The 18,319-nt window shown below is 45.7% G+C and overlaps 1 protein-coding gene and 1 long non-coding RNA gene across 3 annotated transcripts in view; both read left to right on the forward strand.

The window, feature by feature from the left end:
• The window catches only part of LOC129383605 (uncharacterized), a 52,986-nt gene that overhangs the window by 6,845 nt on the left and 27,822 nt on the right, over positions 1–18,319 (forward strand). The gene's annotated exons all lie outside the window — the stretch shown is intronic.
• On the forward strand, positions 7,578–9,906 carry LOC140219993 (uncharacterized). Its single transcript, XM_072290147.1, has 2 exons — positions 7,578–8,392; positions 8,457–9,906. Exons 1-2 carry the CDS (start codon positions 8,100–8,102, stop codon positions 9,151–9,153), a joined length of 990 nt encoding a protein of 329 aa, XP_072146248.1. The 5' UTR covers positions 7,578–8,099; the 3' UTR covers positions 9,154–9,906.

Here is an 18,319-nt window from a genome sequence, read left to right on the forward strand (position 1 = left end):
GTTAAAAAATATGACAATGTGGCAAGAGAAAGAAGATGGGTGGGGCAGGTTGAGCAGCTGTCCCGGGTGCCCGGAAACCAAATGACGGCACTGGGTGTGCATAAGGTTATAATTCCTCTGAAGAAACTCTGCTCAGAATTTGTCTTGCAATGTAAAGAAGGCTATTTCCTAATACAGGTTACAGTCTTGTGTTCTGAGAGGCTAGGCAATTTTCATGTTTGGCAATTTTCAACAGGCATTGTTTACAGCTGCTAATGTCTTGTAGACTTGTGTATGTTGACCAAATTGCTCATTGTGTTAATGCGCAATTAAAAAACACTTATCATCCTTGAATGCTTTTGGAGCAACTGCCAGGACATAAGAGGAAATGTGAATGCCATCTGAACAGAGAGATACTGCTTTTGATTAGTCTGCACAACCCAAACACAATGGAAATATTGGAGGCCTTATATTAAAAGGGAAGAGGGCAACAACACTAGCAAGCCACCAGCTGCATTTAGTGGAAAATAATTGTGGTTTATACAAAAGCATGCTTTTCTTTAGCTTGGATTCCTCTCAAGATATTTTTCTGTTTATTGGTTTTTTGCTTCAGTTCTGTGACTCTTTACAAGGCACCTTCCACGCCAAAAAACATGGACTATCTTGAGAAAAGTGATGGACTCCTCAAACACCAAAATGGTAGTGAACACCACCCTCCAACAGATAAGCAGCAAGTTAGAGGGAACAGATGCGGAGCTCGTAGAACACCTCAGGAAGACTTATCTTAACACAGAACAGACATCACAACTGGACGCCGCGTCATGGACATACTGGTGCATCAAAAATGACAAACTCAGTAGCCCCGTAATGGTGGCAGGTTTATGCAGCGGCAGTCATTCAAAAAGAACGTTGCCCCAGGTACTGATCAAATCACGATAGCTATCATTTGCAACTTAAATCACAACACATTAGCTCAACTAACAGACTTTTTTAACGAAAACGTATGGAACTCTGGTACAGTGCCACGGGAATTGAAGGAAACTAACATAATTCTCATACGAAAACCAGCAAAACCCAATACCAACCAAAATCAACGACCTATATCACTCACTTCATGCATAGGAATGCTTTTCGAGAAGGCAGTCCAAACGTGTTCTTGCAGGCAAATTAAAGATTGACGAGTCTTTCCACACTCCATGTTCGGCTTTTGACCACACATTTCAGAGCAAGACATCTTCCTACTCTTAAGAGAGAAAGCACTCAACCCATGAAACAGAGGTGAGGATAGTATAATCCTAGCACTAGACATCAAAAAAGCTTTCGATAACTGGATGCAGAGAACGAACTTACAATTACATAAGATCTTTGTTATTGAACACAACAGCAACAATTTGTATAGGGTCAACTAGATCTACACACATCACAAGGAACTCCACAAGGCACCATCCTATCCCCACTCCTCTTCAATATAGGGATGCAGAAATTGGTACTAGCTCTCGGGGAGGACCGAGAGCTAGGGCTCGTCACATACACAGATGGCATCACGCTATGGGCAACCACAGGCTCAAACAGGGAAAGAGAGGACACACTGCAGAAGACGATTGAGCAAGTGGAACACTTTTCTCGAGAGGCAGGCATGAAATACGCACCGGCACAATCGAAATATATACAAGTGAAAGCCAAATACTCAAGGAGGACTGAGCACCCGGACACAAGCTTAATAATGTATGGACAGACAATTGGAGAGGTACAAAAACTCGGAATACTAGGCATGTGGATACAAGACGACTTATCACACATGCTATAAACATTAAAACAAACTATTATGAATGTGGGGCGAATGATTCACAGGGTCACAAAACAACAAAGAGGCTTCAAAGAAGCATAGACGGTCATACTCATGGAAGCATTCATTATAGGCAGCGCGACCTATAGCCTCCTCTTTCAAAAACTAAATAAGGCTGGAATGACCAAAGTGAACTCCATAATTAAGTCAGCGTATAAGGCTGCCCTGGGGCTGCCAAAAAACACAAGCACCGAGAGGCTGGAGACTCTTGTTATTTACAACACAAATAAAGAACACGCCACGATGGTGGTTGTGGCGCAGATAGAATGTCTGAATTCGACAGTACAAGGAAGGGCCCTGCTGCAAAAGGTGGTAGATCTCCTGAGAGCACAGAACAGTGGGAAAAAACAGTTTTGCTATCCGGACAAACATGAGAGAAAATTCTAGCTTCACCAATCCCAAACAATATGAGCACGAAACATTACCCAGGCAGAAGAAAAGTGTGGTGAAAGGCCTTACGAAACAAATATGGAAGCAATCCGGACATATAGTACTACATGGGCGCGCATAGAGTGACAACAGACAAATTCACAATAGCAGCCCTCATTCAGTCCACAGCAATAATGGCCTCCATCCAGACCCCTTCGACCAGCACCACGGAGGCAGCAGCCATAGCACTGACCCTTCAAGATGCAGGCATAAAAGAACAATCTGCATTGGTCATGACGGACTCCCAGGCAGCATGCCGTTTGTTCATGACAGGCATCAGCCCACACAAAATTCACAGAACACTAGGCACTACCCTAGAATTGCACCATGCAATGATGTGGTGCCTGGTACACCCTGGACTCGAGGGAAATGGGAGGACGGACCGAACTGCTCGAGGAATAAGCATCCAAGTACCAGTCGATCCTTTCGAGGAGCACCCCATCCACCCGCACAACATCCTCGAAAACCAAAGAGAGGCAAAAATACAGCCGGCCATACCCCTACCTTACGGGAGATCAGGCGAGGGGCTGGCACCATATACAATCTAACACATATCCGTACCTCCAAATACTCATATCAAAAGACGCCAACAAACAAGGACACCAAGGACAACATAGGGGAAATTACTTGTACTGACCGAGTTAAAAAAATGATAATTGGAAATGAAAGTGTATGAAAGAACAACTGGCTGCAGGTGGGATACGAACCCACATCTTCGCATTATGCGTGCGATGCTTTTACCAATTGAGCTACCGTGGCGCCGTTTTCTTATCCACTTGTTAGGGTATTTATGTTTTACTACTGTGGAACATCCTTTTTGCCGCAGGTATCACAAGTACATGATCTTTTGAGTGAAGGCAACTGGTCAGTAAACCCACACATGCTACCTGACGACATCATTGTTACCAGATAAAGGACCTTCTTATTGTAACGAACAAGAAGAAAGGGAACCGAGCAGCCCGGTCCCTTTTTTCCTCGTTCCAAATACTCGGTAAGATACACCCTCCACTCTGTGAAGATACATGTTTTTGGTACAGGGAGTGGCCAACTCTTGCCGACGTAACATGGATGGCAAACTACGGCCTCCAAATTCGAATTCACCCCTTATGATGCAAGTGCCAAGTAACAGGCAGTGGGAGGTTTGGCTTGCTAGTGAAGATCTAGAGAGCCCTTCTCAATCAAGCCCAGTGAACCGCAGTGACCAGTGGAGGCCTGGACTGAGGGGCTCACCAACCACCCAAGACTACCCCGAAAAAATAAAGTTTGTACTACTACTAGTTTTTGGCACCATGTGTGGGCTTTCTACTTTTGAAGTGGCAAGGTTTTGTGTGTCTTCTTTGATGTACCTGGAAGTGGCCTTCACGTCGGTACGATTTTATTATCACCAGTTCCGTTTTTCAATTTGTTCCATGTCTATATACTTGTTCTTTCACTAATAGACAAGTATTTATTAGTGAGTGCTTGCATGTATACCTTACTTAATCCTTGTCTCACTTAGTGTGGCTTTGTCTGCAATGAAGATTCACCAACTAGCTCAAGTTTTCCTGCTGCAGCATTGCCTCGTTATGTAAAAAGCTGTTTTGCCAGTTCAAGTGAAAGCAACCGTGCCACCTCAAGTCCAGCTGTAGCATGATTGTGCAGACAATGTTTGGCAGATCTTTTAACAGGCTAGAGCCAGCTACTTTGAATAAAACAGCACAAACAAAAGGACGGGGAACAAGAAGGTGAAGCACCCACTTCAAACTATTTGCTGTTGCCAACTGGTACTTATTTCTCATGCCTGCATTGCTTTGTTAAATGGCAGCCAATCACAGTCGGTCTTCTCTCTCCAAGAGCATGTACACTTCTTTCTCTTGCAACTGCACCATCTTTGCAGCCTCATTAGTTTTGACAGCAAAGCTGTTAAGGTGGACTCACAGTGGTGAAGGGCGACAGTGTTATAGTGTGCCGGGTATTGAATGTCATTTAAAGAACCAGCAATGCAGCTTGCATCTGAATCCCTGAATTTGCTTCGAAATGTAATTCTGAAGAGTTATAGAATGAAAGTTACCTTGCATATGCCTCAGCCAAACGTACTATCTGAGCATTTATCTTGGCTTGTTTCTAACATCGTATTTAACCAGCTCCAATTTGGTGGTCAGCTAGGAGGGGTCCAAATCCACAAACATATTGCACATAAGTCTTCTGGCTAAAATTGCACAATTAGCGTCCACGCACAACTAGTGTCTCTTCAGAATTAGCTTCGGTGTCCATGGGCCTGAGGAGATCTCTCTTGCTGATAAACACCACATATCATATCTCTTACTGATAATCTAGAGGCTCTCAGCCTATCATTGCCAGCCCTCCAAAGGATCCTGTGAGAATGGTGTCGAGGCCTCTGCTGCTATTGCCCCCTAAGAGGCACCACTTTACATTCAATTTCCCAGAAGGCACCACATTTATTAATAAAATCATAGATAACATTGAAGAAATTATTGGTAAGGAAAGGGCTCAGGTGTCCATGATTTTAAAGGCAAAACACAGGTATCTGTGCAGAGCTAGAATATACTGAAGCATATGAAAAGGATCAGGTATAGCGAAGGAATTGCGCTACATAAAGTGAAGCATTTGCAAAGTCTTGGGTATATTTCAAACAGTTGCAAGAGCAGACCCCTAGGACTAAAGGGTGTAAGAACTCATTTATAAGCTTCAATGTCCTTGATGTACAAGCTGCTCAGATTGGCATACATCTACAATTCTCTTTTCTTTTATGCAAGGGTTGTAAAATTTTGAAGTATGGAGCTGTTCATTGTGCACCTTGAATTTACTTAGACATGTATGTTTATTTAGCCAGCTCAGTGCTAAGACCTCTTATCCTTCCAACAGCGCATTCAGGCACGCCTTGTCGCGGACTACACTAACCCTCGCAACAGTTTTTCGAGCTGTGTGCATTACAGGCATGATGGCGCCTACTCACCAACATAGCGCCCACCCCTTCTTTTTTTTTTATGCAGAGAGGGATAGAGGTGAGCTTTGAGGAGGGAGCATGTCCTGGATTCTTGACCATCATCACCTATTAATTTTATTGGAAGAAGGGCACCCTGATAAAGTATTATGTCCTTTGTTTGCATCGACACTTGTTTGTATGTGCCATGCCCACAGGATTAAAAGGATGTTTAAACAATTTTGAAGGTTGTCTACAAATGCATAGAGTTGGTAGGGTAGGTCCTTCTGATCATCAACAGACATATTTAAGTTTTCTGTGTCAAGTGGATAATTTATGATTGGGTTTTGAACATCTGCATTGTTAAGAGATCACAGCATCACCACTTCCTGTGTTTTCAGCTCCCTTCGCTCATTTTAAGCAGAACGGGCGAGTGATGTCACTCAAGTGAACAATCAGATTGCCTCCGCACACATCATCAGGAATGCTTTAAACAAGCAGCCCCATTAAGCTTATATTTAATAGCACACTCACACATACTAATTTGCTCGCTTGTAAAAATAAATGCAAAGAATAAATGTAGTAAAAATAAAGAACTTAGACATGTAGATATTTCTTGAAGCCAATGATACACTTCCGCCTGAGAATGCAAATCATCTGATTAAAGCTGTTGTCTGTATATGTGCATTTGTGCATGCATAAGAGGGAAGGAAGAGAATAACGAGCTTTTTTTAAAAAGGTTGGCTCTGTTAAAGTATGAAGCAGCAGGTGAGGGGCACAAAGAATGCAACAAAGGTTAACAGTATTACAGTGGTGATAGCAGCTTATGGAATGTGGAGGAGTTCTCACATGAAAAATAGGTGTAGTAATACATACCTTTTTTGGTAGCAGAAACATGAATGGTGCAAGCACTATGCTGTGCTCATCTTCTTGCATTGCAGACACGTGCAGGGAGTAAGCTGCAGCGGCTGCACGCTGTGGGAAATGTGAGTGTATCCATGTAAACTTGTTGAGGCTGCAATCATAACAGCAGTGAGATGAAATGTGTGAGAGAGATGCGGGGATACAAAGTTCAAATCAATCGCATGACGTGTCTAAGGAGGCGGGACATGGCCATGGCCTCAAGGTACAAAACTGTCAGGGGAATACCATGGCTTGAGATGAGGGCAATTTTTTTTGTAGCTGCTTTATTATAATGCACTGCTGCAAAATGTTTGTGAGAAAGCACTCCAGGCAATATACTCTCTATGTATAGGCCAAAAACCATTTCAGCGACCCTTTAAGTTTGACAAACCTTGTCTCTTTCAATAGGAGGTATGCACTGGGACTGATCCCCCAGAGGGCGCCAGCGTCGTTCCGGCTTGTCCGCCATGCTTGCGGTCCGTGCGGCCTTTCCCCTCGGGTAGGGCGTGTAAAGAAGCCATGTTTTCTGATTTGCGAGTTCACCTCGGCAGCGACTCGTCTTTGAAGTGTGCCAGCATCTGCCAACGGTCTCAGCAACGCGTTCGCAGTGCGGTCGTGTCTTTTGCAGTGAGTGTAAATACTAGCTATGCATATTTCCCGTTTCTGCGGCGTCGACCAGCTGCATACGCGAGAATGGTGAACTGCGTTGTGTTTGGTTGCAAGAACCACACAAAAAAGAAGCGAGGCGACGAAAATGTCGCGCAGGTCGGCTTTTTTTCACTACCCAAGGTTGTGAAAAACCAATGTAAGAAAACCGAAGAGACGACTGCTCGAAGGAGAGCGGAGTGGCTTCGTCGAATCAACCGCAAGGACTTGGACGACTCAGCAAACCATTACCGAGTGTGCGGCAAGCACTTCATTTCAGGTAAGCGCTGATATCTCAGAATGAGCGTTATTTCAATTTTAGTATACTTTTAATGACGCCCAGCGTAGCGGTGTCGTCGCGTTGGCGGTTCTAGGGTCAGCGAATGTCTCAACGTTCGCGCGACCGCCTCAACCCAGCACAGTCAGCCTTTACTGCAGTTTTCTGGGCTGAAATGATCGTTCTGTTTTGTACTTTGTTGCCAGAAGAAAATAAGCTCAAGCGAAGGTAGCGGGTACTACAAAATTATTCTTTGAACAGTGCTGTGCGTACATATGCAAGCTGGAAAAGAAAATGCGTTCCGTTTAAAAGCGTACGTCGTCCTGAATCAGCTGCTGTTGACGAGCCACTACAGCTCTGCTGGTGTTCTGTGTATCTCGCGTTCTATGCGGCTGTATTTCCGAAAATACGAGGCGCAAAACGAGTGTTCTGTGCCAAAAGTAAAACAAAAACCTCTATAAAGAATTTCTAGTGAAAGCCTAGAGCCCACTACTGTGCTGTGCATGTAAATCCACATCACACAAGAAACAGATTGACATTCATTTTTTTAAAGGTTGATAGTTTTATTTTTTGCAGGTCGACCAGCATATGCAATGGCTGAGGCAGACCCAGACTGGGCACCATCACTTCATTTAGGACATGGAAAAAGTGTGGACTCTGAAGGTTTGGCATCCCGGTAAATGCCCTTACTTTTTCAGGCGCTAGGTAAATAAGTGTGTAAGCTGAAGTTCGTTATGCCTTCAGCAGGAATGGGCCACGTTTATTTTCAGATACAGGAGAAAGCAAAGACGCTCAGAAAGAAGAGCCAGCCCTCTGAAAGAATGCCAAGTGAGCCCAAACACAACAGTTGAAGATGACATAGTGATTACAGAAGACGCACTTTCATCTGCTGATGGTCAAGAACCAGAACAGCCACAGGTTCCTGTCGAAGTCTGTAAAAATACAGGTACGTCCCAGAGTGCTTATCACCAGTAGTTGTGTGGGTTTAAGCAGTGGAAAGAAATGCATTTTGTCTAGAAGAAATTCCTGGTGCTAGGATCACACATATCTGCATCTTTTCAGGGAAGGCTGACTTCAGTCATGTGACTGAACTGACAATGGCTCACATCGGACATTTGGAGGAAGAAAACAGGCACCTTCTCTCAGAGCTTCGAGATGCAAAACAGGAGCTCAGCATGCACGTGTTGTCAGAAGACATTCTGAAAACAAGGGAGGATATGGTCCAATTTTACACTGGGCTGCCCAACTTTGCCCTCCTGTTTGTGCTGTTCAACTTACTAAAGGAAGGCGCAACGCATACAAGCCGTAACTCTCTGACAGCATTTCAAGAAATGGTTATATTTCTGATGCGCCTGCGGCTCAACACTCCTCTACAAGATTTGGCCTACAGGTACTACCTTGTGTTTAGCTTTTGTTTGATGAAAGTTGCTTATAGGTGTAATTGTTATCTGCAGGTTTCACGTGTCGCAGTCCACAGTGTCAAGGAATGTCAACAAGTGGCTGGACGTGGCCTATGTTCGGCTCTCTCGAGCTGTCCAGTGGCCTGACCGGGAGACTCTCCGGGCAACTATGCCCATGACTTTTCGCAAATCATTCGGTGTGGAGGTAGCAGTTGTTATAGACTGTTTTGAGGTTTTCATTGAGCGGCCTTCATCTATGCTGGCCCGGTCGCACACATGGTCCAACTATAAAAGTCACAACACTGTAAAACATTTGATGGGCATTGCACCGCAAGGTGTAGTCACGTTTGTTTCCAAAGGCTGGTGTGGGCGGACAAGTGATAAGGTTATTGCAGAAAAGTGTGGCATTTTGAACAACCTCTTGCCTGGGGATGTTGTTCTAGCCGACCGAGGCTTCACAATTGCCGACAGTGTTGGTATGCACTGTGCCAAGTTAGCCATGCCTGCCTTCACTAAGGGCAAGGAGCAACTTTCGCCCATGGATGTGGAGAAGACTCGCAAAATAGCGAATGTGAGGATTCATGTAGAGAGGGTAATTGGGCTCGTACGAAATAAGTACAGAATCCTCAAGCACACACTGCCTGTGGAAGTGCTCACTGGTGAAGAAAATGGACCAACAGTGCTCGACAAGATGGTTTTTGTTTGTGCAGCATTATGCAACATGAACAGCTCAACCGTCCCATTTGGCTGAACTCGCGCTCTTGTCGTGCATGCGCACATATCGGCATGCTTCTGCAGAAGAATCTGAGGTAGTATGTTCTTGGATTTGTCTGACTTGTTCACAACGACGGACGAAGGAAGACGACACGGGTAACCACATAGGCACAATAACAAATGAACATTTTATTTCTCGACACAGGAAAACTCTTGGCAGCAGCTATTTGTTCCTGTGTCAAGAACTAAAACGTTCAGTTATTAGTGCGCCTTTGTGGTTGCCCCATGTCGTCTTCTTTCGTCCTTCGTTGTAAACATAAAATCACTAACTCGCCCACCAGTACGTGCAGAGTTTGTCTCAGACGTCAAGTGCATAACTTCCTGGAGTTAGCTAGGATGGAATGGAACATTCTTGAACTCTGCGTGGATCTTGATTCAATTTCTGTCCGTTGAACGTAGAAACACGGAATTTGTTGTGACCTAGCTGTGTGTCAATGTTTGTTTCGTCTGATACCTGCGACTGCCTTTCTTGAGTTAAAGGTGCTACAAGTACACCCTGAATTGATGTAAATAAAAAAAATTTCAATTTGCTTTTGTTTTTTCATACAGGTATGCATACAGAGTAACATTTCACAGTGAAATTGTTACGCACAGTGCATACCAAACTTCCCTCCGCGTTTTCTATGTTCACGGTTTGCCGTTGCACTAAACTAGAAGGGGCAAGCTTGTCAGCCACTGCATACAAATTAGGCCTTCCTACTTTGCTCTGTGCACTCTGGGCAGTACCATGTTTTTTCTTCGGAGCGCTCTTTCGATGAACACACTTATAGTGAAACCAAACACGCTTGCATGTCTTGCTGTCGCACATGACCATTCTGCCCGATTCGGGACCGCCACATACACAGTACACCTCATCTGGTGGCACTGATTCTTGATCGCTAGCCTCTTGTGGTCCTTCTTTAAGGTTATCTGTCCAGTAACGGTAGCACAGTTCAGGCAGAATCGCAAGCTTGAAGTACAGGGTACAACGTTGCAGCATATTCTTGCAGAACTGAGAGTCTTCATAGATTCGAAGGACGATACAATCCTTCAATGTCCAAACTACGAAATCACAGTACTTTACCTTGCACACGTAAATCTGCATTTGGACCTGATAATAATAACTGTGATCTGTCCTCAACATCACTTTGTTGTCTGCAATCTGAAGACATGCTGAATCGGCCTCTGCATAACTTCTGACAGGCTGTTCTCTGCTGTTGTATGGGCACTTCACCTCCACCACCCCCCGACCGCAACAATCGCAGCTGACCACACCATCGGGGGTTGCAGCCAGAAATGGATTTTCGGTAGAGATGTGAAGTCCAGCCTGATTATATTGAAAATTAATGTGCACATTTTTCGATGCAGCTGCGTAAGTTTTGGTGGCTTTCTGCTCATTATCCTTTCCCCACGAAGTCTGTGGACTGGAGAACTGCACATCTTCAGGGTAGCATAACCTTTTCAGCAGGGACAGCGAGGGGTTTGTGGTGGATGTTCTACACACAGCCTTTGCGTTTGATGCTGTGATGCGGCCAGCTCTGAAGGCGAACCACTTCGTACTTCTTGCCTGCTCTCTGGTCTCCTTTTCTATCAACTCAGTGACCTGCAACGAGACAGTGAAGATATGCGGTGATATAGTTCACAGACAAGTCTGAAGACTGCAAAGTGCTCAAAACGTCAAGGTCATTTAAAAATAGCAAAATCAGTCAACAGTTTCAACTGGCATTTGCAGGGCAGTACTGCTGCAGAAAACCAACTACAGTAAGAACAGGAAACATGCCAATTGTAGGTGATGTACCTCATGCTCAATTGACAGGCCTCCAGCAAGGGCAGAGCATTTCTCTATGATCTCGTTCCATGTGCCCGGAATATCCTCCTCTTGCAAATTCGTGAGAATGGCACTGGGGAACTTCATCGCCACGGGAACAAAGTGGTCAGCAAAATCAGGCTGCAAAGACAGGAGTGCTGGCCGGCTTCCGCTGTTGTGGCAAGCAGCCAGAAATGCTGCCCACTCTTCTTCTGTTGCCTCCTTAACAGCCCTTCTTTGTTTCTTCTTACGAAGAGGCTGTTCCCCATCCATGAGCCTTTTTTTCATTGTTGAAGAGGCGAAATTCACATTGGAAACCCTCTTCGGCTCGACGGATCGCACTGTTGGAGGCAGCCACGCATTTACTTTGTCCGTACATGCTTGCCCATCCCTACTCTTCACAACTGCATCTATGTAAAAAAGCACTGCTGCAATGTGAGAGCAGGCTTCCCCGAGGCCTGCCTTGCAAGTACAGTGCGCAGCTTGCACTTCACCGTCCTCCTTGATGACAAGCCAAGGTGTCAGCGGCTTGTCATTGACTGACTGGGAATGCCGGACCTGCATAAATAACAAAGCTGCTTAATGCCAAAAACATTGCATAATGCTTCACAAGGTTGGGAGAGGCTTCAGAAGTGTAAAGCAAGACAATGAAATATGCCACAGCAAGACATACAAAACCCTTTAGGAACAAAAGAAAACGAAAACATTCTCTTTTACATAAGTTTACCTTTTTCTTTAAGATGCCATTTTAATGCCATCGCTGATTTTTTTTTTTTTTCAATGACTGAGTTTTTTGGATCCACTCTGCGTCCGACAATGAGGCAGTCAAGTAAAGGGGACCAGGAATGAGATCTGAACTCGTTGAACACTTTCAGCATTTCTGTCATTAAAGTATGTAATGTAAAAATGGCCAAAAGCAAGGTATCGCACGATGAAGACAGGATTAAAATTAGGCGGATTACTGCCTTGCACCACACTTGAACCCAATTGCACTCGAACATCTGAAGCATTTTGGTCGAGTGTGGAAACAGTAATCTGAGCCTAAACTTTACTGATAAATGTCGTGCTCTACATTTGCTGCATTAGCGAACCATATGAAATGAAACAGCATGCCTCAGCGGCACTTTTTCACAAGCTTCAAACACTCGCAGCCGCGCGTAATCTGCACCAAGAACAAACACTACCGAACTACTGTCAACCCCTGTGTACACGGTCGTTCCCTCTTAACTAGAACCCGAGAGCTCGTTGCCGTAATTTTCAGAAGCTCAGTGCGTCCTACACGGCTGCTCATCACAGCAATGCGGTACAGGCATACAGAGACCCGAAGCTCGTGCTTCTCTTCGTCTTCCACTTAGCTTAGTTGTGCGTCTCCGATGGACGCACTGGCCCTCTGAAGAACACGGCCAAATGCTCGCGTGTTCTAGCTAAGAGTGGATGACCATGTACGTTCCTTTCTGCGCATCATTCAAGCATTTCGCAAGCGTACACAAGCACGTCTGCGAATCGCACTAACTTACCTGGCAAACGATGACGACGCGGCCGTCGGATAGCACCTTCAGGCACGGCTGCTGGACCCAACCGCTCGTTAGATAATTATGGGCCTCCATTGCCTTGTATGCCTTGAACTGCTCCCTTGTTACGAAGCTTGTTGCATGAACAAGGTAGTCTTTTATATCCGTGAAGTCGACGCGCGGGTAGAGATCGGCATCGCATCGAACTTCTTCACCTCGGAGATCAAGCGGGTCGACGCCGTCACAAAGGCGCAGCTTTTGCAGGTAGCGCGACCTGTCTTCCTCGGACAGCTCGCGTGCTTAGGCACCTAAACGCATTTTAGCAGAATTCACGGCGCCGCTCACATGGATTACGCTGAAAGCGTGGAAAGAAGGCACAGGCACCGCGACTCCGCGTCTCACAGCGAGCAACACAACACCACACCGACGCAGCCAGACGGAGCTGGCGAGACCGCAGCAATGGCGGACGGCTCGACCGACGCTAGCGCCCCTTGCGTCTGACGTCATGTGCATACCTCCTATAGGGATATGTAGGGCCTGCGCAACTTTTACAAGCATGGTCAAATAGAAAGCTAGCCTTTCAATGCATAAGTATCTAAAAAAAGAATAATGTAGTTTTTAGTACATGAGAAAATCTACACAATGCTCATGTTCAGTGGGAGTAAATCTGATTTTGAAGAATCGGGAACATATCATTGTTGTACACTGCTGTGAAGTCGGGAGGTCTGAGTGGCCACAAAGTTGCCATGGTTGGTGCCGTGCCACATGCCAGGCAAAAGAAAGGTCCAGAACGGTGTCCCAGAGATGATAAAGAAGGGTTTAGTATATACAAATTTACATAATCAAAGAAGGGCTCTATGGCCTACTACATGTCAGTCTTTTCATACCCGACCCTCTCCCACAATACTTCAGCTCAGCTTTTTATCCAGTTCATTTCCCCCTTGCATTCGTCGACGGCATCCACTGTTGTTTTTCTTGGTCAATCACAACTGTTGAACCATTTGTAAAATCCCGGCCATGACGTCGCACTATTCCGTCAATTGCCGCTTCGTACGAGGCAACCGTATGGCAATTTGGGAACCTCAAGTCTATGCAGTTCCCACAGAAGTCCTCAACACTGGCCCCTTTCATCAACTAATGGGCTCTGCATGACGGCCAGCTTATCAAGTCTGGGTGGTCGAACAGCTGAAGGTACAAACATACTTGCTTGACCATTAATCTCGGGTAATGCTGATTTAGTTGCCAGCGTCCTCGCCTTGAGAAAACAACAAAGTGTGAATAGCACTCCACAGCTGCACATCTGCCGGTGAAGCATCCTTTGTTTCGAGCGACCACCAGACACAACGCATAGATCTTGTATGTTTAGTCAACATCATTTAATCTATTGCATCTGTTCATGTGGCCATGTTTGTAACATTAGAAACACCCTACCCATACCTTATCAAAGAGACGGGCATTGAAAGTTTTTTTGCGGATGATCTGGAAGGGTGTGCACATGTGTAGAAGCTTGTACTCTCAAGTAATTCATGAAAGGGAGGAATCGCCATGCACTTGATTAAAATCTAGCAAAAAGGAAAACTCGTACAGGTTTCTCTAAAAAGAATGCTTCATAGTTGAAGAAAAATACATTCTGATCCTGGGTTTGTACTTGGAACCAACGCTTTTCTAGAGTGGTCGCTCTGCCATCTGAGCTAACCAGGAGGCTAGCAAATTACGGAGCAAGGCCTAATTAATCGACAACTTGAGTACAGGCACGTACAGTATGGCAAATCAGTTCTGCAGGAGGCCACACGGCAACAGCAGATTCATGTAAGGGAAGATTGTCAACACATCAATGGAATAGAAACAGAAGGGCGCTTACAGAACTGCAGGACAGAGCAAGCGACTACACGAGTTTCCAGGTTTCCCGCTACATGCAATGTAATAATTATTGGTTTGTATCTTGACAGCATTGTCCACAGATCAGGTGCCTTACCATGTTCTAAGAGGCCCTGAAACGCTTTTCTAACAAATCATAGAATGACACTATTATTAAATTACGTGACCTCATGAATCTCCTGCCGCAAAAGCTTTTCGTATCCTTCAAGCACAACTGAATTTAGACATGGTTATCTGATCGATGAGCGGCTTGCTCTATCCTTTCATTTACGCTAGCATGCTGGAAGCTACACGAGGGAGACAGCAAGGAGGTGCAAGAGAGCAATGCCCCGCCCGAAGGTTGAATGTCGCGGTGGCGAGACGGCTCATGGCGACTGCAGTATCCATGCTACGCTTTTCATCTCACATGCCACATGCAGCAGACACAGAAAGATTCAACTGTCATTTGTAGATTGACTGTGCAAAGACAAACTGGCTTTTCTGTCTTTTTGAGATTGCAGACATATATATTTTTTATTTATTTAACTCATTGTATTACTGAGAATGTTCTGAGAATGTTACTGAGAATGTTCTCGCTATAACGAAATCAGCCAATAGCTGTTGTGGGTGCAGCTGCTTGCGATGACAGTGCACGACAACGTTGCGGAAGCAAGAGCAAGCGATTTTTTACTATTTTTGACACGAGATTGCAACTTCCCTTCTGCATGCAATGTAATATTTGGCTCATGTGTAACTCCGGAGCCTCGCTACAAGATACAAGTTTTCTTATTATCTTGAAAAAGTGTTTCAGTATGTCTTTAAGTCACAGGCTTGTGTACAGACTTGTACACGTTACAGAAAAAAATGTAACCAATTACAAATAATTTAATTCTGGGGTTTCATGTGCCGAAACCATGAGCTGATTATGAGGCATGCTGTAGTGGGGGACTCCGGATTAACTTTTACCTCCTGGGGATTTTTTAACATGCTCCAATGCACAGGACACGGGCATTTTTGCATTTTGCCCCATCAAAATGCAGCCGCCGCAACCGGGATTCGGTCCCGCGACCTCGTGCTTAGCAGTGCAACACCATAGCCGCTAAGCCGCCACGGCGGGTACCAATTTCAGTTACCTCACACAACAATGTATGTAGTTGATTACAGTTGCCAATTACTGCCTTATGAAAGTAATTGAGGAATTACTCAAAATTAACCAACTATTTGGAGGCTACTTTCCTGAACTTTGATAACATTGCACAGATACCGTATTCAGAACAAGCTGGCCTGGCACATTTAATATGTTCTCTGCAGCCCTTCACACATTGATTACCTTTACTAACAACCATTAAAAAAAATTTCACCAGTCATATTCCCTAGTTTTTGTTATTAAGACATCAGCAGTGATACTGAAAACTTGCTCCATGTGTGCTCTGGGAAATAAGGCGGCATATATAGTAACATACGGACATCTAGCACACAAGAGTGTCACTGCTTGGCATCTGGGTCCTCTGAGAAGCTCTGTGCTTTACTGTTGCTAGGTCTTGAAGACACTCTGTGTTGGATCTCCTCGTATACGATGTCAGCAATTGAAGCCACTTGAGGCTGTTATGAAGGGAACAACATCTGAAGCTCCTCTCGCACGACCGCTTTGATGGTTTTGTGCAGGTTGTAGGTGCCTAATGATTGAACTTCAGCGTAGTTCGTTGAGATCATGCGGTGGTTGAATTGTCGTTTCCACATTTCCAGGGTTGTCCCGATGTTGGTGGCTTCGTGAAGGAACTTTCCGATAGCCTTCAGTGGGTTTTGTATCATTCCAGCCATAGGTTCTTGCTTCACACCACACATCAGTAGGCAAACCTTATTCTCCTCGGGCATTCCCGGGTCGGCATGGCGGAATAGATTAGAATAGAATTCGTGTAAGTTCTAAATCATGCAGGCGTGTCTTGCACTGTGCAATAGCGTTAAGTTGTTAGTGGGTGAAATGCAGTCCCCAAGAAAAGGATAAATAAGTACATGTGTCAGTATTGAGAGCTACCATCCACCGTTCTCAGCTCTGGACCATATTTCTTTGGGGCCGTTGTTGTTCACCAGCCTCTTTTGCATGGGTCCCCTATTATTTGCCAATTGTATCCTCAGTGTCTGACCTATAGTCGTAAGACTGTCAGTCTGTACGATGTTGTGCAGGTGAATCAGAAATGCTATCCCGTACATTGTTTTGGCAGCACTATGAGTGATGCATGTGAATGGGTGAAGAATTGTGTTGAGAGCTTGTGGGGTCATAGGGTCTCACAGGAGTACAGACCACCGCGAGTTAGAGCTTAGCGAGCCACAGGGCCGCGTCAGCCTTCGCCTCTAGCACACCGCTGCATGCTCACTCAGGCCACAAAGGGGCTACCGAGCGATATGCACACAAGAGAACACGTAGTGCCCTGAGTTGGTGGAAACTGCTTGTTGTCTCCCACGGCACCCAACACTGCACAAAAGCCTGGTCCCATGGCACGGCAACGATGGGGCTCCCTTGCCAAGGGTGAAAATACAGAGAGGAACACCTATAGAACATGGCTGTGAGAGCAAAGGCTCCCACTGGGACATGCCGCTAAGAAAAGTTCTGGTGGCTATGCTACTTGCTTTCACGATAACCACTGGGCCAACTCACAGGAGCTCTGTCAATCTCCTTTGGTTTAGGCTTTCAATGAGTGCAGCTCGGTGAGGTACGACCTTGCACTAGCACTAGGCACCACTCTTCAGCTTAGCATCATGAAAGGATCTGCACAAAGTACGTGCCCACCTAACAGGCAAAGACACCGTGCACGAGCTCAGGTCCTAGACATAAAGGTGTGAGCAGACGAGAGGAAAGCATGTACGTGCCCGGTGCTGTTCTGGAGGTAAGTGACCCGTGCTCCCGACAGCAGCCGCGACGAGAGCACCCCCACTGCAAACCATCACGAATGGGGTGCCACCGCCAATGACCGTCGTGAGTGGAGGACACAACAGGTGAATGGCCGCGCAATGGTGCCGTAGCATACCTCAATCCCCACATGCTACCAACAAATGTTCTCAGCTATGGCCCATATTTCTATGGGGCTGCTGTTGTTCACCAGTGTCTGTTGCATAAGGGCCCCTATTATTGCGTTAGCATACTTGGTGTATTTCACACAGTTTTCAGGGGCTAGGTGTTTATGTATGTACGTTTGTATGTAACCGTTTTCCCACCTACCTCGGTCACTGGTTAGGCCATGGTCGAATGGGTAGTGCATTGGGCTGCTGTGCTGTGTAAATGTTTAGGAGCCAACTGTCTGACCCACTTGGATCAGTGAGTGTGTGCCAATGTTTACATGTTTGCCGCTCTTCAACGAACCTCTTTCATGGTGACATGGCTCACTGTAGATGCAGGACTGGGTGGGTACCGCTGCTCAGTGAACCTCTTTGATGCCAACTTGGGTCACTGGGTATGTGCCACTCTACAATTACAAAAACATCTCTTAAATTTCTGTGATGCTCAAGGGAACCGAACCTGCATCACAAGGGTTCCTCAAGGACAGCAACCTGACTCTTTATCAGGCTGCACCACAAATGCACTGGGTATGTGCCACTTTTCATGGCGTGTCTTTCACGCCAACGCTCTAGCGAGCAAGCCACAATCGGAGTTGCTACGTGCCGCTCTTCTTGCCAACTTTGGTCACTGAGTACGAGCTGCTGGGTCGGCGGCATGCAAAGGAAAAATTCTCAATGTTCGCAGATACTGGCGCGCCACACTTTTTTTGACGGAGGCCACATGTGGACTTCGGCAGTGCCACTAAATGGCACATCGTGTCCAGAAAGAAGCACGAGAGAAGATCCTGGTTGCCGCATTACGCGTTTCTCGGCATTCGTAGGCAATGCCATGCCACGCATTTCGGAGGCCATGCACAAGGTTCACGGCAGCGATGCCAGGTAGTGCCGAGTGTTCTTAGGGAAACTTAAAAGACACTTAGAGATTCTTAAGAGCT

The sequence above is a fragment of the Dermacentor andersoni genome, chromosome 8 (assembly GCF_023375885.2).
Source record: "Dermacentor andersoni chromosome 8, qqDerAnde1_hic_scaffold, whole genome shotgun sequence".
In the NCBI taxonomy this organism is placed as follows: Eukaryota; Metazoa; Arthropoda; class Arachnida; order Ixodida; family Ixodidae; genus Dermacentor; species Dermacentor andersoni.